The 27268-nt window shown below is 41.4% G+C and overlaps 1 protein-coding gene across 1 annotated transcript in view; it reads right to left on the bottom strand.

The window, feature by feature from the left end:
* Window positions 1–14866: 14866 nt before the first annotated feature.
* Window positions 14867–27268, bottom strand: part of ARPP21 (cAMP regulated phosphoprotein 21) — a 137708-nt gene continuing 125306 nt past the window's right edge. Inside the window, 2 exon segments of the mRNA XM_038389822.2 lie at window positions 14867–15671; window positions 18748–18899. Of these exon segments, the coding sequence (XP_038245750.1) occupies window positions 15414–15671; window positions 18748–18899 (410 nt within the window). The 3' untranslated portion in view covers window positions 14867–15413.

The following is a 27268-nucleotide window of genomic DNA, read 5'->3' on the forward strand; positions in this document are numbered from 1 at the left end:
TTATCTGTTCTGTCTCACAGCGGATCTCATTTCACTCTTTCAAAAGCAAGCTACCAACACAGCTTTATCGCTGAAGTTTGAAACGGTCGCACTTTTCTATGTGCTAAATTTCTGAGCTCTTTTCACTCCAGCGCCCTACAATACTAGTTTACTTGTGTGGAACAAAGCTGTTCAGAATGATGAAAGTAAAAGGAAAACAGAAAGTAAAGGTTATTCTGTAGACACTCCTGTTCATGTCACAGCAGCTGAAGATCCTGTAACATCAGTGGTGAGCAAATGGGGCATGCCATTAAAAGGCACATGTTAAGATATTGCCTTTGCTGCTTCTGTTAGTAGAGGAGCGGTTATCCCTGATTATACATATTAAAGGTGTGTTTCTTTACCAGAAACAGTATCAATGGCTCCCACCATTATCTTAGTGGTTAATTGTGGCTCTCTTGTTTTTTTAAAGCACACTTTTTAGCGATGAGAAAACAGCCATTGCTTACAGTCACAGCAGAAGGATCCCACAGTGAGTGAACAATTTGAAGGGGCTACAGTTTTACATCATACACACTTGTACTGTGGATAATACCTGAGCCTTTCACTAACTTAGTCCTTTTGCTAATTGGATACTGTGACAGGGTCGGGCCAGATGACTACAGGAGAGTAATAGAAGGCAGATATATTAGCCCCAGGTTAAGTAGGTCCCTTTCCCCTAGGTAAACAGGGAAGGTTCCAGAACAATCAGGAACCTTTTGGAGACAATTAAGACAGACAGGCTGATTAGAACACCTGCAGCCAATCAAGAAGCTGCTAGAATCAATTAAGGCAGGCTAATCAGGGCACCTGGGTTTTAAAAAGGAGCTCACTTCAGTTTGTGGTGTGCGTGTGAGGAGCTGGGAGCAAGAGGCACTAGGGGCTGAGAGTGAGAACGTGGACTGTTGGAGGACTGAGGGGTACAAGCATTATCAGACACCAGGAGGAAGGTCCTATGGTGAGGATAAAGAAAGTGTTGGGAGGAGGCCATGGGGAAGTAGCCCAGGGAGTTGTAGCTGTCGCACAGCTGTTCCAGGAGACACTCTGGACAGTTGCATTCCACAGGGCCCTGGGCTGAAACCCGGAGTAAAGGGCGGGTCTGGGTTCCCCCCAAACCTCCCAACTCCTGGTCAGACACAGGAGCAGTTGACCTGGACTGTGGGTTCACAAAAACAGATAAACTGAGGGCTGCCTTGAAGCTCCAAGGTGAGCAAATCCGCCACTAAGCACAAGACCCACCAAGGTAGACGAGGAACTTTGTCACAATACATATATCCTCTCAGTCAATTAACCTTTCAACTTCAAAAAGTTTGATCAAAAGCTAAATTATGATGAAGCCTTCAGAAGCAAATGCCTACACTTATGCAACACAGTCCATGTGTTTCAGGGCTAGAGGAGTTTCGGAGAACTACAGCCCCAATTCAGTAAAGAATATGAGCCCATGAGTAACTACGTATTTCAAGGAGATTACTCTCATGCTTAAAGTTATGATCATGCTTAAGTACTTTGCTGGATCTGTGCCTTATGTCCATAATTCATTTCAGTATTAGATGTGAGTTCTTACCTTTATTTGGGGAGGAAGTTCTTTCCATAGCATGCCACATGCATTTAGTCTGTGTGTTCCAGAACATTGCACCTCTAGACTTGGTTCATGTAACAATTATGACTTACCTTTAATTTTTTTCCTCTCAGGATATCCTGATATGCACAAAGAGATTCCAAGCATGGTGACCAGATTTCCTTAACATCTTTCATTTTATTCTTAAACATATGTTTATTTCACCATTTCTGAAAAAAATGCCCTACTTATTTTAGCCATATAGAAAAGGATTGGATCTCCAAAAACCACATTCACTGTCACTTCATACGAACAAAACAGGTGTCAACCTGTGAACCAACTTATAGTCAATGATATATGTTGCCTAATAGGCAGACTTGCAGGAAGGTGTTTGTCCTACATCCAAGATGAAGCAGGACTACAGATGCCTGAAGCAATCTCCAGAAGTACCCTACACTGTACTTCTTACTGTTTCATATCTTCAGAAATGATACAAAATGAAACAGTGGCCTTCAAGACATGTGGGAGCTTCCTTTAATTATCAGATACAATAGTATCACAAATGCCTTCCGACTTGTTTTGTATTAGAGATAGGCCTGAGCTCCCACCAGCTTTGGGGTGGTTCAGATCAAGATAAGGACCCCCCTAAATTTTGGGGGGTGTTTGGATATTGGGTTTTGGTTTGGATTCATCTCTGCCTGTGATCGGTGTAGTTAACTTCCAGAAACTGTGCATAAGAGTTGCACTGGGAATGGCTACTTTTAGAAGGCTTTCAAAAAAATGATTGAATATTTTTCTTCAAGGTAAGACCTATACGACCCTTACAGTGCATGAATCATGCCCTAAAAAACATGGTATTTGAAGCATTAGGGGATTAGAAAAATCTGTTTTGTTTTGGGGTTGGGTTTTTTTTTGGTGGAAATCCTCTCTAAAGCATGTGAGACTTTCATGTAAACCAAAGGCAGAATTCTCCAACAAAATTTAAATTCAAACTTTTGTCCCAAAGTGCATTTTTCCCCTTCCTGAATAGCATTATTCCAGATAAAACACTTAAATGCCCAAATATATTTTCATGTAGGGATCTATTATCAATCACCTGACCAGGACAGTGATAGTGACTATGAAATGCCAAGGGAGATTAGAGAGGCTACCAAAATAAAGAACTCAATAATAGTGGGGGGTACAGGAACAGGTACTTGGAGCAGCTGGTACAGGAACCCACAGGGGGAGAGGCAATTCTTGATCTAGTCCTGAGTGGAGCGCAGGATCTGGTCCAAGAGGTAACTAGAACAGGACTGCTTGGAAATAATAACAACATTTAACATTCCGGTGGTGGGAAGAACACCTCAGCAGCCCAACACTCTGGCATTTAATTTCAGAAAGGGAAACTATGCAAAAATGAGGAGGTTAGTTAAATAGAACTTAAAAGGTACAGTGACTAGAGTGAAATCCCTGCAAGCTGTATGGACACTTTTCAAAGACACCATAATAGAGGCTCAACTTAAATGTCTACCCCAAATTAAAAACCACAGTAAAAGAACTAAAAAAGAGCCACCGTGGCTTAACAATCATGTAAAAGAAGCAGTGAGAGATAAACACGCATCTTTTAAAAAGTGGAAGTCAAATCCTAGTGAGGTAAATAGAAAGAAGCATAAACACTGCCAAATTAAGTGTAAACATGTAATAAGAAAAGCCAAAAAGGAGTTTGAAGAACAGATAGCCAAAAACTCAAAAGGTAATAAAATGTTTTTTAAGTACATCAGAAGCAGGAAGCCTGCTAAACAACCAGTGGGGTCCCTGGACGATCGAGTTACAAAAGGAGCAATTAAAGATGATAAAGTCATTGCGGAGAAACTGAATGAATTTTTTGCTTCAGTCTTCACAGCTGAGGATGTTAGGGAGATTCCCAAACCTGAGCCATCCTTTGTAGGTGACAAATCTGAGCAATTGTCACAGATTGAAGTGTTGTTAGAGGAGGTTTTGGAATTAATTGAGAAACTTAACAGTAACAAGTCACCGGGACCAGATGGCATTCACCCAAGAGTTCTGAAAGAACTCAAAATTGAAATTGCGGAACTATTAACTATGGTTTGTAACCTGTCCTTTAAATCAGCTTCTGTACCCAGTGATTGGAAGATAGCTAATGTAATGCCAATATTTCAAAAGGGCTCTAGAGGTGATCCCGGCAATTACAGACAGGTAAGTCTAATGTCAGTACCGGGCAAAATAGTTGAAACAATAGTAAAGAATAAAATTGTCAGACATATAGAAGAACATAAATTGCTGGGCAAAAATCAACATGGTTTCTCTAAAGGGAAATCATGTCTTACTAATCTATTAGAGTTCTTTGAAGTGGTCAACAAACATGTGGACAAGGGGAATCCAGTGGACATTTAGATTTCCAGAAAGCCATTGACAAGGTCCCTCACCAAAGGCTCTTATGTAAATTAAGTTGTCATGGGATAGGAGGGAAGATCCTTTCATGGATTGAGAACTGGTTAAAAGACAGGGAACAAAGGGTAGGAATAAATGGTAAATTTTCAGAATGGAGAGGTGGTGTTTCCCAAGGGTCAGTCCTAGGACCAATCCTATTCAATTTATTTATAAATGATCTAGAGAAAGGGGTAAACAGTGAGGTTGCAAAGTTTGCAGATGATACAAAACTGCTCAAGATAGTTAAGACCAAAGCAGACTGTGAAGAACTTCAAAAAGATCTCACAAAACTAAGTGATTGGGCAACAAAATGGCAAATGAAATTTAATGTGAATAAATGTAAAGTAATGCACATTGGAAAAAATAACCCCAACTATACATACAATATGATGGGGGCTAATTTAGCTACAACTAATCAGGAAAGAGATCTTGGAGTCATCGTGGATAGTTCTCTGAAGACATCCATGCAGTGCGCAGTGGCAGTCAAAAAAGTGAACAGGATGTTAGGAATCATTAAAAAAGGGATAGAGAATAAGACAGAGAATATCTTATTGTCCTTCTATAAATTCATGGTACGCCCACATCTTGAATACTGCATACAGTGGTCTCCTCATCTCAAAAAGATATACTGGCATTAGAAAATGTTCAGAGAAGGGCAACTAAAATGATTAGGGGTTTGGAACATGTCCCACATGAGGAGAGATTAAAGAGGCTAGGACTTTTCAGCTTGGAAAAAAGGAGACTAAGGGGGGATATGATAGAGGTCTATAAAATCATGAGTGATGTGGAGAAAGTGAATAAGGAAAAGTTATTTACTTGTTCCCATAATATAAGAAATAGGGGGCACCAAATGAAATTAATGGGCAGCAGGTTTAAAACAAATAAAAGGAAGTTCTTCTTCACACAGCGCACAGTCAACCTGTGGAACTCCTTGCCTGAGGAGGTTGTGAAGGCTAGGACTATAACAGGGTTTAAAAGAGAACTAGATAAATTTATGGAGGTTAAGTCCATTAATGGCTATTAGCGATGATGGGTAAGGAATGGTGTCCCTAGCCTCTGTTTGTCAGAGAGTGGAGATGGATGGCAGGAGAGAGATCACTTGATCATTACCTGTTAGGTTCACTCCCTCTGGGGCACCTGGCATTGGCCACTGTTGGCAGACAGGATACTGGGCTGGATGGACCTTTGGTCTGATCCAGTATGACCATTCTTTTGTTCTTATGAAATTGTACACATGGGTATTATGCAGTGCTGTCACAACAGCATCCTTTGGACTCCGGTGCCCTGAGATCAAATATCACCTTCAGTAAACTAGTCGAACTACTTTAAAAAAGGGAAAACACATTTCTGGAACTTTTCTATCAAAAATTGTTTCTTTCGTATCAAAAATTTCAAAACTATTTTTTCCATGAAAATTTCTGCAAAAAAGAAAAAAATCCTACTCCCCTACCAGCTCTGCTGATTCACTCACCATCATTCCCAACGGACATGACCTCCTTTGTAGAATGCTTTGAGATCTATAGATTAAAAGTGCTATAGAAGAGCTATGTATTATTATTATGATTATTATTATTACCCAGAACATAAACATCCCAGAATTGTATAAACTTGCCATTTCTGCTTGGAGGGACTCCCCGGAATGGACCAGCAGTAGTGCTGTGCATCACGGTGGAGATGTTCTGACAGAATTGTGTATGAATGCTATTCCTGGCTCCAGCAAGGGCTATCAGATCCTCAGTTTCATGAACATTACAATTTACCCTATAGTTTTAAAAATACTATAACTTTGGTAGCTGTAAACCTTGCTTTTTATCTCCAGATACACAGCACTGCTTGAGAGGATATTTTAAAAGTTTGCCTCAAAATATTTGATTAGTCTGATGATTTATACATTGTGGAGCAGTGTTCTTGGTTATATCACTGCTCTCTGCCTATATTGCCATTTTACTGCTGTTGCTATGGGTTTTATGCTCTGTGTGCAGTTCTACCAGAATCCTTTCTCTCTCTTTCTGAACATTTTTTTCCTAACAAGCCCAAACAATTACTCCTTACATAGGTAAGAGTCATTTGAAACACAATACGTCATTAGGCTCATCTTGTAAATTTGTAGCTGAGGTCTTTAAATGAAAACCAGGAAAAAAAATTTAATACTGCTTTTTTACAAACCATCCACCAGTTTACACAGAAGCACCTATTACTTTTTCAGCTTCCATGCATATCTCTAGGTTCCTCTGTAGCCTATATGTGAAACTCCTACATCAATTAAATCAATTGCAAACCCTGGTAATACTGCTATAAGTGGAACATGCATCTACACTTAATGGTCAGGAAAGTCAATCAATATTTTTAACATGTATTTTTACTGTATCTAAAGAAAAATACTCACCTGAAAAAAATCCAATCATCATCAACTAAAAAAATTCCCTCAACCCCCAATTCTTACTGGATAAATACCATAATTAATCTTTAAAATACTAATGAACAATTACCCACTACAAGGAAGAGATGGAAGGAAAAGGGAAACCCATATTTCCCACTGGAAGGATTACTAAATCATTACAGTAGTTGTTCAAAACTAGTTTAGCTTGAATAGCACCTCTACAAAGCTACTTTTGACCACTTGGCCTATTACTGAGACAATAAGGGTTATGCAACATTTATAAAGTGGCAGAACTAATCCAAGATTAGGATTGCCCCCGCTGTATGATCCGTTGGACTAGGAAAAATAGAACAGCCTGTATCTTTTGATTAACCCTTTGACTGCCCTGGACTTTATGCAAGGTGGTCACAGTAGGATCCTTGCTAATCAAGAAGTTATTAATTACCTGATAATGCACCTTTCAGAACAGCTAGGAAATGGTGACAGTTCACAACCCATATGGCTCTTCTTGCACTGTTTTTCTGGGCAAGCGATATGTCCAGCAAGGTACCACAGCAGTCAAAACCCTTGATAACTTCTGGCAAAGATTTTAAAAAATAGGGGCTCAAACTTAGGCTCCTAAATTCATGTCGGTGCCTGCAGAAGTGGCTCCATTTTCAAAATCACTGAGCCCCCAGTAGTACCCATGGAAATCAGTTCACTGAAATAAATGGAATTTGTTGAGTCCCCAGCACTTTTGAAAACCAGGTTGCTTCTGTAGTTGCCTCAAATGGACTATAGAGGCCTTGTTTTTGAAAATCTTGGTGTTAGTGTTTCAGAACAAATGTTTCTGTTGTTCTTAGTGTTACATTACTGCTGCACATGGAAGGGCTTTGATTTATGGCCCTCTGTGCATAGGATCCAAGAGTGTTGTACAAATCTTTAACTTCAGAGAAGGATTAAACGGGCAGGATGTGGGAGTTAAGCATTAATGGATGATGGAAAAGGGTTCATTTCCTTTGCTGATGTATTTCCCTTGCTGCTAAAACGGTAGCAGCCATTACCTTCAATGCTAGTACACACCTCTTCCCCACACTTCTAAGGCAGCATTTCCTAGACCAACATTTGAGTGTTGGGAAAAGCAGTTGGTTGCAGTTTCAGTGTCATTTCCAGAAGGACCTTTGTCTGTTCCTGCAGGTGACAAAAACACAGCAGCACTGGTACCTCAGCATAACTGACTGGTGTACATAAAGTCCTTAGAGATTCAACAGGGCCTAACTAAAGCTAGACAATTCTGTTCTGGCCCATCTGTAACACACACCTTGGGGAGCGTCATAAATATAAAGGGAAGGGTAAACACCTTTAAATCCCTCATGGCCAGAGGAAAAACCCTTTTACCTGTAAAGGCTTAAGAAGCTAGGATAACCTCGCTGGCACCTGACCACAATGACCAATGAGGAGACAAGATACTTTCAAACCTGGAGGGGGGGAAACAAAGGGTCTTCTCTGTCTCTGTGATGTTCTTGCTGGACCAGAGCAGGAATGCAGGTCAGAACTCCTGTAAAACGTCAGTAAGCAATCTAGCTAGATATGCATTAGATTCTGTTTTGTTTAAATGGCTGATAAAATAAGTTGTGCTGAATGGAATGTATATTCCTGCTTTTGTGTCTTTTTGTAACTTAAGGGTTTGCCTAGAGGGATTCTCTATGTTTTGAATCTGATTACTCTGTAAGGTATTTACCATCCTGATTTTACAGAGGTGATTCTTTTACTTCTATTAAAATTCTTCTTTTAAGAACCTGATTGCTTTTTCATTGTTCTTAAGATCCAAGGGTTTGGGTCTGTGTTCATCTATGCAAATTGGTGAGGATTTTTATCAAGCCTTCCCCAGGAAAGGAGGTGTAGGGCTTGGGTGGATATTTTGGGGGTGGGAGGAAGACGTTTCCAAGTGAGCACTTCCCGTTATTTTTGTTAGACACTTTGGTGCTGGCAACATATGGTTCAAGGACAAAAGGTAAAACAGTTTGTACCTTGGGGAAGTTTTAACCTAAGCTGGTAAAAATAAGCTTAGGGGGTCTTTCATGCAGGTCCCCACATCTGTACAGTAGAGTTCAGAGTGGGGAAGGAACCTTGACAGGGAGAATGATCAATACATTTTTATTTCTGTATTTATCAAAATGTGCTGTGTCTTGGAGGGCTTGCTTTCATTCTGCAACCCTTCACACATCAGATATTCCCAATGACTAATATACAGCTGCTAATATATCACAACTGACTCTTAAGTCTTTGGATTCAGGTAGACAACGTGAAACCAGAGAAGGAAGTGTTACACTGTGGACTATCGAGTAGTATATTTTGCTATTAATAGTGTAGCATGGGAACTACCAGGCACATATTTTGGCCAAATTACACTTTCAGATAATATTGATAAAATTCAAAGCACTTCCTGGATGAAGTACTTATGATCTTCAAAGTTCTGTACTGTATTAATTATTTAACATTCACCCAGCCCTTACATGGTGGGATAAGCTTTATCACCCACTTTTTAAAAAAGGGGACAACAAAGAGAAAAAGGATAAGTGATGTGTTGAAGGCCATATCATAAATCAGTGGCAGAGCAGAGATTAGAAATTAAGAATTCCTAGCCCTCAGTCCCATGCTCATTCGTTCTACAGCTCTCAAATTCAATTCCTCCGCAGGAGTGTTCATTGCAAGGACAGTCTGTGCTGGTGGGGGCCTGTACCCCTGCAGAGAGGATCTGCGTTGAAAATGCAAGGGGAAACAATTCTGAAAGACAATCATTAACTTTCCAGGCAACAGGGAAGGCAGAGAGAGAGAGAGAGAGAGCAAACAGTTTCTTGTGTCTGTCACTATGTACAAATTTTTAGCTGCATTGAAAATAATAGCCCCAATGTGTTCAGCCTACCCAAACAGGCTAATCAGAATCATTTGGTGTAATCATTTTCATTAGGAATAAACATATTCAGTCATTGATGAAACATAACTAAGCACCAGGCAGATAAAAACAGTTCCATCTTGAACACATACTGGACCGTGTGAGAATGTGCCATTGGCTCTGGAATAGGAAAAATAAAACAAAAGGAAAAACATAACATGCATGGAGAGTACTTACCAGATGCAATAAACAGCAGAACAGATGCAAAATGGCCACTTTAGGGCTGCTGCTGTCTGGCTCTGCCAAATTTAGAGGATCAGGCTTCAGAAAAGCATTCTGGGAAAAGAATTCCTACATGGGAGAAAGCTGAGTGGGTTTAGGCAAGGGGAGAATAGCTTCTGGGTTGTCCTTTCCTTGTACCAGTGCTATATCCCAAGCCTGATTCTGAGCATGCTTTTGTTATACTTGTACTTCTGCTTACTTCAATGGAGTTACTCCTGATTAATAGCTCAGAATCAGGCCTAGTGGATATTCTGATTAAGGTTTACCATTAACCAGACCAGCTTTACTGCACCTTCTAAATAAGTGTATAATTAATACAGTAGGTCGCACCTGAACTTAGGCATTGGCACTCTCAATGAGCCAAACAGCCATATTACTGTGGAGAGGGCAGTCACCTCCTACTCCACTAAACATTTGAAAGGATAGTTTGGAAGCCCCAATATTGACCTACTCAACTTAGTTAAATTTGTTAGCAGGTACCTTTCCCCTCTCTCCCACCTTCTGGCAATAATTTAAGACCTGATTTTTTCTACTTACGCTTCTCAGGGCGACTGTGCAATCTTACTTATAAAATTCCTATTAGTGGAGGAGGGAAATAATTTAGAAAAGCTTTGTTTTATTTTTACAACAGATTAGTATAGAATATAAATAATTTTGGGGGGGAGGGTGGTAAGGAGCAAAACATTAAGTCAAATTCTACTCTTAGTTACAGGGGTGTAAATCCAGGGTTACTATCTAAGGTTTTAAACCATGTAAGGTACTTCGATGGTCACCATTACTTTCATGTCCGAGTGCATCATAACACTCTGTGACATAGGAAATAATGATCATCATTTTACAGACGGGGATCTGGGGCACAGAGGCCTGGATCCACAAAGAGATTTAGATGACCTTGATAATCACTGGAATCCACAAAGACTGGATTAGATGCCTAAAATCCATATATAATGCATGGAGAAAGAGAGAGAGGTGCTTAAGAATGGTATCCAGCAAAAGCCTCCAAGCTGAGCAGGGAGCTGCCTAAGATAACTAATTGGAGATGCAAAAAGAAAAGGAGTACTTGTGGCACCTTAGAGACTAACAAATTTATTAGAGCATAAGCTTTCGTGAGCTACAGCTCCGATGAAGTGAGCTGTAGCTCACGAAAGCTTATGCTCTAATAAATTTGTTAGTCTCTAAGGTGCCACAAGTACTCCTTTTCTTTTTGCGAATACAGACTAACACGGCTGCTACTCTGAAACCTGTAATTGGAGATGCTAACACAAGGCGTATGTCCTAAGTCCCAGCTCTCACAGAATTAGGGTGCCTAAATCTGAGCCGCAGGAAGCTGCCTATCTTTGCCTGTGAGCCACACCTAAGAACCCATCTCCTGGAGTCCTGGCTCAGGTACCTAAGCTATTCGTGTAAGAAAGGATGCGGGTGAGTCAGTCATTCTTGTAACCTTTTGCCCAGTGGTTAGGGCACTCACCTAGGTTCAATTCCCTCCTCTGCCTGACAGAGAGAAATGATTTGAACAAGGGCCTCTCACTTCTCAGGAAAGTGCTCTGGGCTATGGAATATTTTGATGTAGGCCTTCATCAATCTCTCCTGTTGAAGTTGTTCCACTTTGGATAGATACTTAGTCCTGGGCAGAGTGAGAATGATTCTAATGCCTGGTGGTTAGGGCACTCACTTGGGAGGTGGATGGTCCAGGATCCAGTCCCCCTGCTCTAGTGACTCTTAATTATTTGCAGTGCCTAAATCTGGGACTTAAAAACTGAAACCCCTTTGGGGATCTGGGCCAGAGATACTAGGGCATAGATTCTCAAAGGTATTTAAGCACTTAACTCTCATTGATTTCAATGTTAGTTGCCTAGATATCTTTGAGGATCTGGACCTAAGTGACGGACCCAAGGCCACACAGAACAACTATGACAGAGCAAGGAACTAAAACCAGGTCCCCGGAGTCCCAAGGTAGTGGTCTAACAACTCAACTATCCTTCCTCCCTTAGTAGTTGGATCACTCCAGAATGACATTTGAAAGATATAAGACATGGTCCGATTGACTTTAGCTCAAAATCCAATGTAAATATTATTTTAGAGATGGTTGGACAAATCCATCAATCCATTGAGGACTTCAATAGTTCAGACATAGGTGAGAGGTTTTTCGTAGGAGTGGGTGGGTGAGAGTCTGTGGCCTGCGTTGTGCAGGAGGTCGAACTAGATGATCAGAATGGTCCCTTCTGACCTTAGTATCTATGAATCTATAAATCAACTTTTCCCCTATAGAAAATGTTTGATATTTTGATGAAAAACTGAAACCCAAAATGTTTTAGCCAGAATCCAAATTATTTTGATTCAGAAATGCTGCTGAGGTGCCTCATGGTCTCCTTTTTTTAGGCTGCGCTTCCTGGTAAGACAACATCTTTTACAATGCATCATGGTCTACCCTTAAGGCGAAGAGACGAAGTTTCATCATGAGAGCCCCTGATCATGATGCATCATAGGAGATTAAGTCTGACAGGGGAGCATGGCCCATGAGATGGGAATGGGAACGTGAGGAAACTGAATTACAACTCTCGTGAAGCATCAAGTCAGGTTATCCAAGTCTGAAATATTTTGGGTATTGGTTTAAATGTGCACGTGGTTGAATGGTTGATTTTATTGACAACTAAATTGAAATTTATGGCAGAAAGCAGCTGCTTTTTACGAAAAACTTTGTTTTGTTGAAAACCAGTTTTCCATCAACATGCAGTTTGTCAACAAGCTGTATTATTTCTAATTCTGAGGTAGAAAGGAAAGTTAAGTGAACAACTGTAGTGTCCTTCATGGAAGAGAAGAGATAGGACTCGGATGTAGTGAATACAAAGGGGATTATTTATTCAATGTCCTAAATGCACACACATGCACACATGGAGACAGGACTCCTGTACTGCTCTCTTGCTCCCAGGCTAACTAAATGTAGCCTCCCAAAGGCCTGGCCTGGACTCTCTGGTCTTGGAATGGATGGCTGATTACACTATAGTCATGCCAGCGAGATTTTCATTGAATTCATAGTGGTTTGTGTCACTCAGTTATATCTAATTACAGGAGTGATGAGAAGAAACACAGATATTACATAAAATAGTATAAAGAAAATAAAACCCAAACACCTGCGAGTGAAACCATGAGTTCAGGATCACAGCCGAAATCCAAATGCTGCAGCTTGACTAAAATAATAAAATATCAGTCAGTAATTGAGTAATTGAGGACTGACTTCTGTTTACGTTATCTGCCCATGACTTTACTATTTCTCAGCAAACCAACTGATTTATTTGTACAAAGTTCAATGTTTGTCTTACCTATGATCCTGTACAATTCCACATTTTAGAAACTTAAGTTACACAAGAAGAATGATCGATGAAAAGGCTATTTGTCATACAGTAGTGAAGACTATTAGATTTAAATATGGACTGTAGCCGTTTCCTGATTCCTACCCTTATGACAGGTAGATATATAGAAGCTGCAGTCCTAGAATTAAAGGGAAGAGACAATAACTACATACTTTTATATGTCTAAATTAGTGGACATCATAATTTGTTTCATTCTGGGGTTAGAAATGCTCTTGAACATAGATAAAATCTTACTTCTACAAATGTACATTTGTAGTAGGGTTTATTTAAATACGAAAGGTCTCACACAAAGTGCTTTTTACAACCAGTATATGAACAATTCTGGGGTCTGAAAATTGCAGAAGTTCCGAGTTGATCAGTGGACTTCACCCGAGAGCCCAAGTGCAGGCTGCAGGACTGTTCAGGGATCATTCACCCACCACTGAGTGCAGCCATCACTGGAGTGGAATACAGCTGTCTTCATCAATGACGCTAAGTAACATTTTTCAGAATCAGTGTGAAGAACAACTTTCCAAATGAAACTGAAGTGGGTGTTTTAGTGAACCATGAAGTAATCATGAGAAACAGTGTAAGAATTCAATAAACCTTTTAACTGTTATCCCAGCCAATTCCATTTTTCTATAGGATGAATGTGTTTTAAGATTCAACGTGACAAATGCAGAAGCCACCCCTGCTGCTTGAACATAATGGATCGGACCCTGGGGTCCAGTCAGGACAGCCTTTTATTGCTCCCTTGGTGCAAAGTGGCACTAAAGCTAGTGACAGCAGAATCTCCGCAGTGCAGAGTGATCCTGGGGTGTTGTGGCACCACCACAGGAGCTCTTAAACCAGCCTCCTTCCTTCTACCGCTGGTGGTGGTGTGGCTGGGAATTCCTATGCTATCCCCAGCTGTAATAATGGCCTCTACGGCCACTAAAAGCACGGGAGTACTTGTGGCACCGTAGAGACTGATAAATTTGCGGATACAGACTAACACGGCTGCTACTCTGAAACCTGTCTATGGCCACTGTCAGTCAGCACAAGTTGGAGCAAGCTTGAGGCTGCTCTAACTTGTATCTGGGAAGAGGCTCAGTGTAGGAATGGCCCCAGGATTGGGGGAGCATAAAGGTACTAGAATTGGAAAAGTTGCAGAGAAGGTTGCAACAAAAATGATTAGGGGTACAGAACAGCTGTCATATGAGGAGAGATTCAAAAGACGTGGACTGTTCAGTTTAGGGATGAATGGGGAGGATACAATAGTGATCTATACAATCATGATTGGTGTGGAGAAATTGAATAAAGTGTTATTTACCCCTTCACAAAACACAAAAAGCAGGGGTCACCAGATGAAAGGAATAGTCAGCAGGTTTCAAACAAAAAAAAAAAAACTAAGTACTTTGCACAATGCAGTCAGCCTTGCAAGGGGATATTGTGAGGGCCAAAAGTATAACTGGGTTCAGGAAAGAATTAGATAAGTTCATGGAGGATAGGTCCATCAATGGCTATTAGCCAAGATGGTCACGGATGCAACCCCATGCTCCGAGTGTCCCTAATGTTGTTCCTAGCCAGATGCTAGGAATGGGCAACAGAGGATGGATCACACAAAATTGCCCTATTCTCTTCATTCCCTCTGAAGCATCTGGCACTAGCCACTGTCAGAGGCAGGATATTGGGCTAGATGGACCATTGGTCGGCCCAGTGTGGCCGTTCTTATGTAGCTTAAGATCAAATTTGGATCCTCTTCCCAGCTGCACTGAGCACTTCCTGGAGGCAGTGGAGCATCTGTCCCAAAATTTTACACCTTTCCAAGCTGACCCTGAACCTACATGTTGAGACCCAGCTTAACACCTCCTTCAGCAGATTGCAGCAAGCCCATCATTAAACAGCTTTCCCGTTAATTAGGCCAGAAATCAGGGAACACAAAAAACAAAGGAGAATGACATTCAAAAAGAGAGAGGAGAACAAACAGGTGGTAGAAACATGACCTTTCTCCATGAGGTCAAATAGCTTTATTGTGATTAAACACTACAATACAGTATATGTCCATAAAAAAAACCTCTATAGTGTATATAAATTATTCCTTCCATTCAGCAATTCTTTTTTTGTTTTTTTAAATTTCCATTACAGCTTTGGTACAATGTGATTTTATTATATATTTTTAAATACTTTTAGCTTCACAAACTCAACACAAAGTACAAAACTAATCCGAATCAGGGATATTACAATCTACACAGTGGTGTTCAGTGGTAGGAAAAAATCTTACCTCAATGAATTCATGTCACTAGCTAAGCTATAAAGGCATACCTAGCAGACATGACAAAATATGCACCATTAACCAGCAAACATCTTTTTAATTTAATTTTATTTTTTACAGAATTCCAGCAGCAATCGCTTGAGCACTGTCAATACTTATGTCCCCAACTGATTATCCTGTTGTGCTCCTCTTCATTTGAAGGCCATGAGTTATTTGTCAAATAATGCACCTCTATCCTTTTATATCCACACTAAGCCGCAGTATCAGTACTTGACCTGCCACCCTGTATTGTTAATACTCGCACAGTTTGTCCTGCAGCTGGCAGTGATAACTGGAACGTTATTGGAGGGGCAGTGTGGGGCAATCAACCTTAAGTTGTTCTGTGGGGTGGGAGGTATGACATTACAGTAAACAGGCATTCCAGTGGCTGTAATTGTTCCTTGACCTGATTGATTAGGTAGCATGATTGGTTGTTGATATGATTGTTGTGGCAGTCCTTGAGAACCCTGCGTCATTGGCACCTAGAAGACAGTATATGAAAAACAAATTGGCAAATTAGATCCAAATGAATTCAAGTATCCCCAGTGTATTCCGAATTGCCCATTCCCTTTTATTTTGATTTGCATATCCAGTGTGTTTTACAGGGCGTATCACAGCCATGGGTTGAGGAAGAAGCACTGGTCCACCAAGTGCATTTTGTACTTCTTATATAGTATAAAATGAATGTAAAGCAGCTGGAAAATCTCTGCTGATGTAAAACAGGTGGTTCCCAGGAGTTTTACATCAGTGATGCAAGTTTGTAGCTTTAACTTATGCCAGGGCTGGCCAGCTGCAAATCACTTCTCCTTCTCTGTTCCTGAACAGAACAGGAGAGTAGTGGAGAATCAAGCCCACAAGCCATTTTGTTTCTATTGAGCCAAAATCTCATCTGTTGGGTTTTGTGTTTGCAAAACCAGGTGGGATTCTAAACGAACTTCATGTGCAAACAGAACAGAACAAAAGGTTTTGGTGACATGTCTCATCCTTATACTGGGAAAAACAAGGGTATTATGAATCCTCTTTCTATTTTATCTAAGTTCAGGTGGGAGGCTAAAAGGAGAAAGGTTTTGTTCAATGGGGTTTTCACCCTCACTTGCCCTGAATGGGTTAATGGAGACTAAAAAAGGGGCCAATTAACCAGACAGGCCATAACTGAAGGGGATCAGGTGACTTAAATCATCCCGACTGAATAATGAGGGCACCCAGCTGAGGAGGAATGAGCTGGGCTGGGCTTATAAAGGCAGGAAGTTGGCTACAGAGTAGTCTGCAGTCATTTTCTGGGTGAAGTGTTTGGGGGCTACAAGGTCAAAGTAGCCTACAGCTACTCCCTGGGAAGAGGGGGTTTGAGGGCTGGTAAACCTGGAGAAGTGGGGAAACCAGAAGGTTAAGAAAGGCTCTGGGGAAAGGTAATAAGGACCAGAATGGAACAGACCTTAGCTACTAATTAAAGGATCCCTGACCTGAAACCTGGAGTAGAGAGTGGGCCTGGGCCACTTCGCCTACCAGCCACTGAGGAAGTGAATGGGAAGACTGCCTGAGCCCCTTCGTAGAGATGAGACCGTAATGCCCCAGAACGAGAGGACACATGTGACCTAAGTTCCCTCTAACTGGCGCAGACGCTCAGGGCTGCAGTGGAGAAGAGATGCCTCTCCCATCCCTGGACCTGCCATGGTGCCCCTCCCCTGGCCACGACCCAACCCAGCCCTGTCGCAGCCAGGGGACAGGCACCCGTCCCCCAACCTAGCCTGGCCTGAACCTGCTGGGGCTGGGGGATGGGTACCCCTCCCCTGGCCCTTTCCTTGCCACGGCCAGGGGACAGGCACCTGGCCCCGACCCAGCCTGGCCCTGCCACAGCTGGCGGACAGGGGCCCCTCCCTTAGCTCCAACCCAGCCCAGCCCTGCAGTGGTCAGGGAAGAGGCACCTCTCCCCCACAGCCCAGGGGCTGCTACAGGGAGAGAGAGTTGGGGGGGTCCTCTCTCCCCACTGTAGCCCCAGGGGGCCCCACTGCACCCCAAACCCCTCATTCCTAGCCCCATCCCAGAGCCCGCACCCTCAGCCGGAGCCCTCAGCCCCCGCACCTCAACCCTCTACCCCAGCCCTGAGCCCCCTACCACACTCCAAACATCTCAGCCACACATGGGTGGGAAAAATTAGAGGGAACACTGCATGCAACTTGGGCGGAGGGCTAAGCCATGGACACTGATCATCTTGCCTCACTGTGAGCCAGGAAGAGAAGGCAGGGCATGCAGCGAGAGGCAGAAAGGAGGTGTCAGACCTGGAATCAGCTAATCCCTGGAGTGACCAGGAGGAAGAGTACTAACTGTGAGCAGACCCCATGACAGGTTGATAAAAGGTTCCCATGTTAGCCCATTTCTATTACCATTGTAATGTGTACTGTAATTTGAATGGGTTAAAGATACTGGCTGAAATTTTCAAAGCTGCCATACTATAACACTCAGGTTGATCAACCTACTAATATGCAGCATTGTCAGATCCTAGCTGGACCAGAATTTTCCAGGATCAGTGCATGCAAAGGATCCACATAGGCTACACTTATATTATCTCACACTTCTGTCTTTAACCCAAGCAAGGGGTCATTTACCCACAAACCCAGGGCTAAAGGACAGAAAAACAATTTCTACCAAACACCCAGCAGACTTATCTTTACACTTTAGGCAATAGGAACAGACTATGGAAAAGACCAGAGGCCTCGCAACCACCATATGCTTTTAAAATGAATTAATCTTCCTTTGGTTTTCTAGGAACTAGTGGAAAATAGAAGCATAGCCCTCTCGTCACCACACAGGCTCTCGTGGTACTTCAATCAATCTAGCTGAAGCTGGGAGTCAAGAAATCTGTTTAAAATCAAGTTACCTCCTTTCTTCTCAAAGTCTAACAAACATAATTCCGTATGGCTATTCTGTCTACCAGTACACATAGCGTAAAGTCTGTTTGATTCTGGGACACTGTCAGGAGCCTCCACAGACATAGGTGCTGGAATGAGGGGTGCTGCCGCAACCCCTAGCTTGAGGTGGATTCCATTATATACGGGTTTACAGTTTGGTTCAATGGTTCTCAGCACCCCTCCTATACAAAATGTTCCAGCATCGCTCTCCACAGATGAGTACTTTAAAACTGGATTAGACAAAGGACTCGTATGCTTGGTAGGGAACAATCTTGCATTGGCCTAGGGATGAACAAAACAATTTCTCTCAAATTCTCTCTCTCACTTTCAAATTCCAGCTCCTCAGGGAAGGAACCAAGTCTTTCCTTATATCCAGTGCAGTGCTGACCAGTTCGACCATAATTAATATAATGATCACATCAATGTAGTCTAATGTAGAATGAAAACGGAAGTACAAGGGAGGTTAAAGACAGCATGTAGAGTGCACTAGATTTGAGCCAGACATGTGCATAACGAGGCCTGAAGCCAGATAGAGGCAAAGAAATATTTTTAAAAGACTAAATAAAGACAGCTCACCCTCCATGACATGGCACTATTATTTACTGTAAGTATATATTTTCAAAGAGAGAAATTCAATACAGCTTGTAAGTACCTGATAAGACGACATGGCTGGATACTGAACCATCATGCCTTGCACCTGATTTCCCTGCTGATTATTCATCAGGTTCTGACTTTGGGGAGGTTGCTGCATTCCCATGAGTCCTTGGAACCCTTGTTGCTGACTAGTCAAGACAGGCTGATAACCTGGAAGAAACAATCAATCATTTTCACTTGGCTATGAATCATTGTTCATGGAAGCAAAACTAAAGCCCTGTTTAAAAAAACAGCTTATCCCATCACGTCCTGTGCAATCTCATCCCCTTTGAGAGAACCACTGCCAGACAAAGATCTAGGTGAATATAACACTCAGGAACAGAGGCAAATTGACAGTTCTGGAAGGTAAAGTACTGTATTTAGACACAGAACAGGGGCATCATGAGCAATGACAGTGTGAGTTTCCCTACACTGTCCAGCTAACGTTCTTCAATCCTGAGCCAGAGACATCCCTGAGGGACAGTTAGCTGAAACCACGGCATTTGACATAAGACCCTGAACAGACATAAGTTTTTAATGACTTTTGGCTACTTAAGAGTTAAATCCTAGACCCACTGAATTCAACGGCAAAAATCCCATTGACTTAAAGGGAGCCAGGATTTCATCTTTAGTATCTAATCACAAAGTCCTCGCTCAGGCAACATTTTCATTGAAGCTAATGTAAGTTTTTGCCTAAATAAGGACTGAGGTTTGTGCTCTTGTGCTGGTTCCTAAATAATGACTTACAGGTGAAAAGAAAAGGAGTACTTGTGGCACCTTAGAGACTAACCAATTTATTTGAGCATACGCCCACGAAAGCTTATGCTCAAATAAATTGGTTAGTCTCTAAGGTGCCACAAGTACTCCTTTTCTTTCTGCAGATACAGACTAACACGGCTGCAACTCTCAAACCTGTCATTAAAGGTGAAAGGCTCCTTGTAGTGTTATGTATTCCGTGAGCCATCAAGTCTCTAACAAAGTGTGAAGATACTAGCGGAAATGAGAATGGGAAAACAATTTTTATCACTACGCACACACACCTCTGCTTCCTTCCTTTTTCATTATAAGGTTGCCTCTAATTTATGGCTAGTGCATGCTGATTTTCATATTTTGCCCTAGTGACTTATTCAGTGGCTAGGAAAGAGAATTTTCTAATAATTTCAAGCCAGGCACTATCTGGGGTTCTTCACTTTGCTCCAGTGTAAATAAAGCCAAGGTACAACTGACCAAGAAAGGCAACAGAGAGAGGAAAAATGACTTCTGCTTTCAGTTACTATCAGCTTTGCATGCAAAGCTACCACAATGTGATAGGTTTGAAAATTTTGAATGGGACTGCTCCTTTTGTAATGTGCTGTCCTTTTACGATTAAGTGAGTGGGGCTGAGGGCACTGTAGTTAGTAGCAGCTTACAGACCAGGAAGGCATGGAAAGGAGAGAAGGAAGAGAACCAGCTGTGACCAGTGGCAGTCTTACGAGATAGCATGTGCCAGTGTCAGTGGTTTCACCGGTACCATTTAAATAAAGGGACTGGGGAGTTTTATTGAAGACGGGGGCCTGTCTGCAGTAAAGACAGCAATTGGAGGTGGGTGGACATGTTGCACAGAAACCAGGTGTGACGAACATAGAAGGATTCCAGCCCTACAATACATCTCCAGCAAAGGTAAGTTGTAAATCTGAGCTTATTTTTCCTTAACAATACTTCTTCCTCTCTAGTTTTGTTGTTTAACATTCAGTTATGCATAGCACAGCACTCTCTACTTTGTGGTGGTCGTCTCTGAATAAGCATACTTCAGGCAAATAAGAGTTATTTCCATGTGACAATAGAAGTGTCACATCTGCTCAATTTATATTCATGAATACAGTGCATTTTTCATTATACTCCACAAATTGGAAATCATCATCTGGGCATTTCTTGATTATATAAAGAAATATAAAGTAACCAATGGCACTGTATATGCCATATCATTGTGTGCTGATAGCTTTCCTCTGAAGGTTTTTATACAGGAGAAATGTATGGCACCTCTGACCAGAATTTTTGGCTTGCTGCCCAGGGAAAATGTTTTCCCAATAGATATGAGATCAGCATTTCCAGTAAATCTAACTTGATGAAAAAGAATTAATTCCCCTGGGTGACAAATTAATTTGGCTGGAATATAGCATCATATCTCTATCAAATGCACTGGGATTATTAGACTCTAATTTGCTGCTTTTCCACACAAAACTGATGTCAGCATATTGCCCAGTCCTGTAAATTATCAACATCATAAATGTGAAACACTGAAACTGAGTTTGCACAAGACATATGCTTGTGTGTGTTTCACATCCTCTTCTGCCCCTTCATATCCCTTATTTGGGGTGATGTCATCCATTAAAAAGCCTAGCATTACACATCTGGGATTTGAAGGACGGAGCTAAAACATGTGGAATCACTTAAAAGTGGGAGCAGAATTAATTCATTTTAATTCACCTGTTTTCCCCAAAGTATCACCATAATTCAAGTCTACTCTGCAGAGGCAGTCAACTGTGGATCATGATGACAGCCTATAGTAGGAGCAGGAAAGAGATTGCAGGAAGAGGACATCAGGTAGCAATACGACACACGTATATAGTAAGGCAACTGGTGCCTTAGATAACTGGGGTCAAACAAAGGAAAACTTTCTGTTATCTCGCAAAAATGCTATGGGATTACCACAGCTATATATGGCTGTAGTTACTCGTGAACTATTCGTATATGTTTTTACTTCTAGTTGTACAACTGATTTGGTCTATTTCTACTGACAATGAACTCAGTGGTAGGTAAAGACACTTAAATCTTGACTTCAGCTTACTGTGATGTGGAACCACTGTGTATCTATTCTTATGCAGAATATATGAGAATCATCCCACTGGAATTCTGTACCTCATAACCTCTGCCCTAGAAAAATCCATACATAAAATTCACCACTACATCAGCAGTAAAGTACTGATTAGCACTTAGTGATAAGCATGGATTACCACTGTTTATGATAGGTAAGGAAATGCACAGAGGACAGTGATGGGGGCGGCGGAGGAAGATGACGGACAGGGCAGAGATGAGATCTCCTGGATAGCACAGCTGCTTCCTAGTCTATACTCTGTAATTTTTACCATTATACCCACTCAATATTTAGATTAAGCAATTTCTCCTATAAGGGCACTTTTGCATCTTCCAGCTGCCACTTTGAGTGGGGGCAGAGCTAAGTCATACTACTCCACTGAGACACACAATGGACCTGATTCTCATTTACACTAAGGTCTCTTCACACTGCTCTCATAGTGCAAAGGAGTTTCAAAATGAGGAGGAATGTAATCTAGACACACTTTTTGGCCCCTTCTCATTGTTAGAATGGAGTACAGAGGACTTAATGTAAATGAGAATCAGGAACAGTGCCTCCTGGAGCTTGCAGTGTAGGTACCGACTCCTAGAATCCTTACAGAAGAAAAGCACCGTCTAGCCTGCCAGCTCCTGTAGGTTGTATGTAGGGTGGATGGGTCCATATCCCTAACCCCTTCAGGATGGTGATTGCTCTCTCTTGTGGACATGCAGAGAGGCTGGCCACAATCTAACTCTAAATTAATACTGAGCTTATTGGTTGTTTTTTTAAACAGTTCATATCCTCTTGACTATAAGATTATGGATGGTTTCAGAGTAGCAGCTCTGTTAGTCTGTATTCGCAAAAGAAAAGGAGTACTTGTGGCCCCTTAGAGACTAACAAATTGATTTGAGCATAAGCTTTCGTGAGCTACAGCTCACTTCATCGGATACATCTTGAGCTTATGCTCAAATAAATTTGTTAGTCTCTAAGGCGCCACAAGTACTCCTTTTCTTTTTGCGAATATTATGGATGTCACACAACACGCCATAATGCAGAACCCCAGTAGTTGGCACCATTCTTTACCAAAATCAAACTCCTTATTTAGGACTCCAACTAAAAGGCATGCAATGCAACTCAATGGAAGCCGCTTGCTTTTGTCCAAGGGCAGAATTTGGCCTTTTCACTTGTTAGATACATGCACAAACACAGGGAGCCCATACATACTCAAATGTAACAAGCATAATGAAACCAGCAAAGTGAAAAGTGATTGACAACTGCACAGATGGATAAGGGACGTTAAACAAAGTGAGTTCCTTAATTCATAGCCAGATTCATGAGCAAGATGCAAACATTGTAGAAAATTAGATTTACCGGGCTAGATGGTTTGCTGCTTCAGCAAAAGAACTGGGGTTGGGGGGAGAATTTTCACACCCTTTGGCTATATATATTTTTCTACAGTAACACATGTATTCAAATGACTTTTGTTTGAATGCTAGAATTTCACTGCATTATTGAATGTTTGACTAGGTACACAGAAAACATAGCATTTTAATGGGTCTTATTCCCAAAGGAGACAACTAGAAGTCCAAAAATACTAGTTTTGGGGCGGTACTGGTGATGAGAGGCAATGGAAAAAAGATGCTTGCTTCACCAAGACTTATTTTGTTGCTCCTGGGATATTCTACATGGGCTTGATTTAAATCTCATTGACTTTCTTGGGAGTTGGATCAGATCCTATACCCTGCTCCCAGAATAAATGTGTATGAATGATCTAGCCCATTAAAAAATTTATTTGAAAAAGCTAAAGTGTGCTCTTGATATGCACATACTTCCATTGATTCCAGCTGGAGCTGTTTGCATGGATTAAGGGAACAATATGGCATTTATGTGTTTTTGCTTTTGAAAACACATCTATTTTTCACTATCTCTTGGCAGACCTTTTCTGTGTCAAGACATCAGGAACTGCTGCACAGCACGTAACAAATGCAATACACTGTCATGGCAATTAGATACTCAACTACGGATTTCAAATTTGGCAGAGAGAGATTCTATTTTTTATTACCATGAAAAAGACAATACACAAAGTCTTCATCTTAACTGAAGATGTTCAACAGTAGAGATGCTTCTTCAGTATTTATACAAGCCTGGCATCAGGAAATAATTATTTTTATACTTGGGGTGAAGACTTTGGACTGGTACTCAGGAGATCTGGGTTCTGGTCTCAGCTCTGTCAAAGATATCCTGTGTGACCTTGGGTAAATTATTTAATCTCACAGTGCTACAGTTCCTCATCTGTAAAATGGGAATTAAACTCTTCCCTAAATCCTAGGGGCACCCTGAGGATCAATTTACTAGTGTATCTGTAGCACTCAGATACAGCATTGTGGTTATGAGCCTCACAGAAAAACTAACATATTGCAGGACAAACAAATTAATGTGGGAATCCTTAGCATCACACTCTGTCAAAATTATGGTGTTCGTGATTCTGAAATAGTGGTCCCTTATCTTCTTTTTTCTGTTTCCACTTCACTCTCCCAGGCAAGGTGTCAAGGTGGAAATGCTAGGTCACCACATCACAAAGAGACTCTGCATCAAGCTCGGAAGCAACACTGCTGCTATGAAAAAATCATTAAAACCTATCATTACTTCTGTGGCCTTGTTGCCTTAAAGGGCATTAAACTGTATGTTGTTTTTTGTAAGTGTGGAATATGATCCTGCATTACAAGCACCAAAGAGAAAACACAGAGGATTCAAACTTAAACTGAGAATCAGATTTTCATTCTAATGGCAATAAAAATATATTTGTTCCAGGAAAACAAGATAGAAATGAAATACCTGAATTCATATGCTGACAGACAGCTAGTCTCTGTCTGACACATAGAAGACATTCAGAAGTTCTGTGGAAAAGAGCCTAATGGTATATATTAGTGTAACTATGGGTCCATCAGAATGTACGTTACTCCAATTTGAACCCCCTTCTACCCATTTACTTACATGTAAATTATACCCCCTTGCACATCACCTATGAATCTTTCCCATGTTCATCTTCAAGGAAACCACATCCTTTGCAAAACTGACAAGGTAAGTTTCAGCTTGAATTCCCCCTCATGTATGTGTAAATGACACAAGTTGACCAGGTCAGTTTCTTCTCTAAGTTTTGCATTTGTGGATTGGCACAACTTGCACAGCTGGGATGGTTCCCTCTCTTGTTCAGTGTTCACTGCTGTGGGTTGGTGTCTGCATCCCCCTTACTGCATACTGGCCAGGTGGGCTATGGCATGGGGAAAGGATGAAAATGGGATATTTCAGACTCTGTATAACAGCTTTATTTTATCACCTTCTCAGTGAGATCATGCAACTACATTATCTAGCAAATCTTTTCTTTTGGGGGGGGGGAGAGGGAACAGAATACAACAGTACTATTTATTTTTGCATACAGCAGCAGTTTCAATCCTGCATTTCATGTTGCCACGCTTTGGCATGCTATTTATTTTTAGATGAAAATGAAAAAGACCACAGTGTTGTGAAAATGGAACCAGAAATTGACTGTACTGCACGAAAAGTATACATTACTGGGTAGAGGAGAGCATATTCAAACTGGATGGATTCCAAGAGATCAGTAAAGGACAAGAAGTGGAACCATGCCTTTTGCAGCAATAGTTTTTCTTCAGACTTGCTCTTTTGCTCATTAGCTTTCATACTACATAAAGTGTAATCCTTAAAAGCCTCTTTACTGTCCCCTGAGAACATACATACATGGGTTATTTTCTAATGGCAATACACATCAGATGAACCATCCTATTACAGCAAGCTCCAGGGCCTCTTTACTCCAATTATATCATCCTGCTCCATGTTATCTCGGCTACAAAGGAGGATTTTTAAAATCAGGGCAAACATAAGAGACATTGTTAAACAACCAGAGGAATGAATCGTGCACGGAATTTCAATGAATGCCTCAGAGGGAAAAGGAGCCTTGGATTCCAGCCTAAATGGAAGAGGCTGTCATACTGTTGAGGTAATTCTCTGAACCTTTATGGCCCTTATCACCATGCTGACAGTCAGATAAACATCCCAGAGGGAGACAGACAACATGAATGTTTTAATTTCTTAATGAGGCTACAGAGCTTAAAAGATAAAATGCAGTGGTCTCACGCCTCTGCCAGCAACGTAAGCAAGTTTGGTGCTCAACTGGTCTTTGCAGACATCCTTTATGAGTAGGATGACCCTGTTTGGAAGGACTCTTTTCTTACTCTTAGATTCAGAATTCAGGCAAAGATCAGCAGGGTAGTTTTATAAGTATATCAACACTCTGCTTAGGCCATGTCCACACTACTACTTATGTGGGAAAAACATATGTCACTCAGGGGTGTGAAAAAACACCCCACCCCCGAGCGACATAAGTTTCGCCAGTGGTAGTGTGGACAGCACCGTGTCGGTGGGACAGCTTCTCCTGCCGACATAGCTACTGCTGCTCACTGGGGATGGTTTAATTATGTTGATGGCAGAGCTTTCTCTCGTTAGCACATGGGGATCTTCATCCTTTTTTTTTTTTTTGTTTTGTTTATTTTTCCTACTGGGTTTGGGAAGGGATCTATTCATGGACGAATGATATTCAATATCTTTATCAATGATCTAGAAGAAAATATAAAATCATTGCTGGAAAAATTTGCAGATGATGCCAAAATTGTAGAGTAGTAAATAATGACAGGTCAGTAATAGAGGCCAAGCTGGATCACTTGGGCTCGTTTGAACAACATGCATTTTAATACAACTAAATGCAAAGTCGTACATCTAGGAACAAAGAATGTGAAGGTCACACTTATAAAAGACAGAGGACTGTATCCTGGAATACAAGGACACTGACAAGGACGTAGGCGTCATGATAGATAACGGACAGAACGTGGAGCTGCCAGTGCAATGCTGTAGCTAAGAGAGTGAATGTAACCCTCAGGTGCATAAGCAGGAAAATATCAAGCTGGAGGTGGCGTTACCTCTGTATATGGAATTAATAAGACCATCACTGGATTACTGTGTCCAGTTCTGGTGCTCACACTTCAAAAAGGTTGTTGAAAAGCTGGAAAGGGAAAGAGCAACAAAAATGTTTTGAGATCTGAAAAACATGCCTTATACGGAGAGAGACTTAAGGAGCGCAAGCTACTTAGTTTATCCAAGAGAAGACTCAGATGTAGCTTGTATTAAAATGCATGTTGTTCAAATAAGCCTATTTTACCAAACATTCCCAACTCGGCCCATATCACTCGCCTTTCTTTATCATTATGCAACTTGGTTAAAGTCCATAGGTACTACATGGGGAAGAGATTTCTGATAGTAGACAGCTCTTTAGTTTAGCAGACAAAGGTAAAACGAGATCATCAGACTAGATGATCAGTCTCTTCAGGCCGTAAAATCTATGAAAATTGGGGTTGGCCATTTAGCACTTATTACATCCCTAAACTTCCGATGACAAGGATCATTGAGATATGTGAGAGAGATTTCAGTGATAATAAACAACAATGCATCTACTTCCTAAATTGTCCTTCACTGGACACAGATGAGAGGGGGAGCCACCCCCCTCACACTCACACCCACACCCACACCGTTGCAGCTCCCTGATCCCACACCGCTAAGCCCCACTATAAGATGGAGCTCCTGAGGAGCACCCGATGGTGCTACAATCTTTCTTCCCTTGCTCCCTCCATTCACCTCC

The sequence above is a fragment of the Dermochelys coriacea genome, chromosome 2 (genome assembly GCF_009764565.3).
Source record: "Dermochelys coriacea isolate rDerCor1 chromosome 2, rDerCor1.pri.v4, whole genome shotgun sequence".
In the NCBI taxonomy this organism is placed as follows: Eukaryota; Metazoa; Chordata; order Testudines; family Dermochelyidae; genus Dermochelys; species Dermochelys coriacea.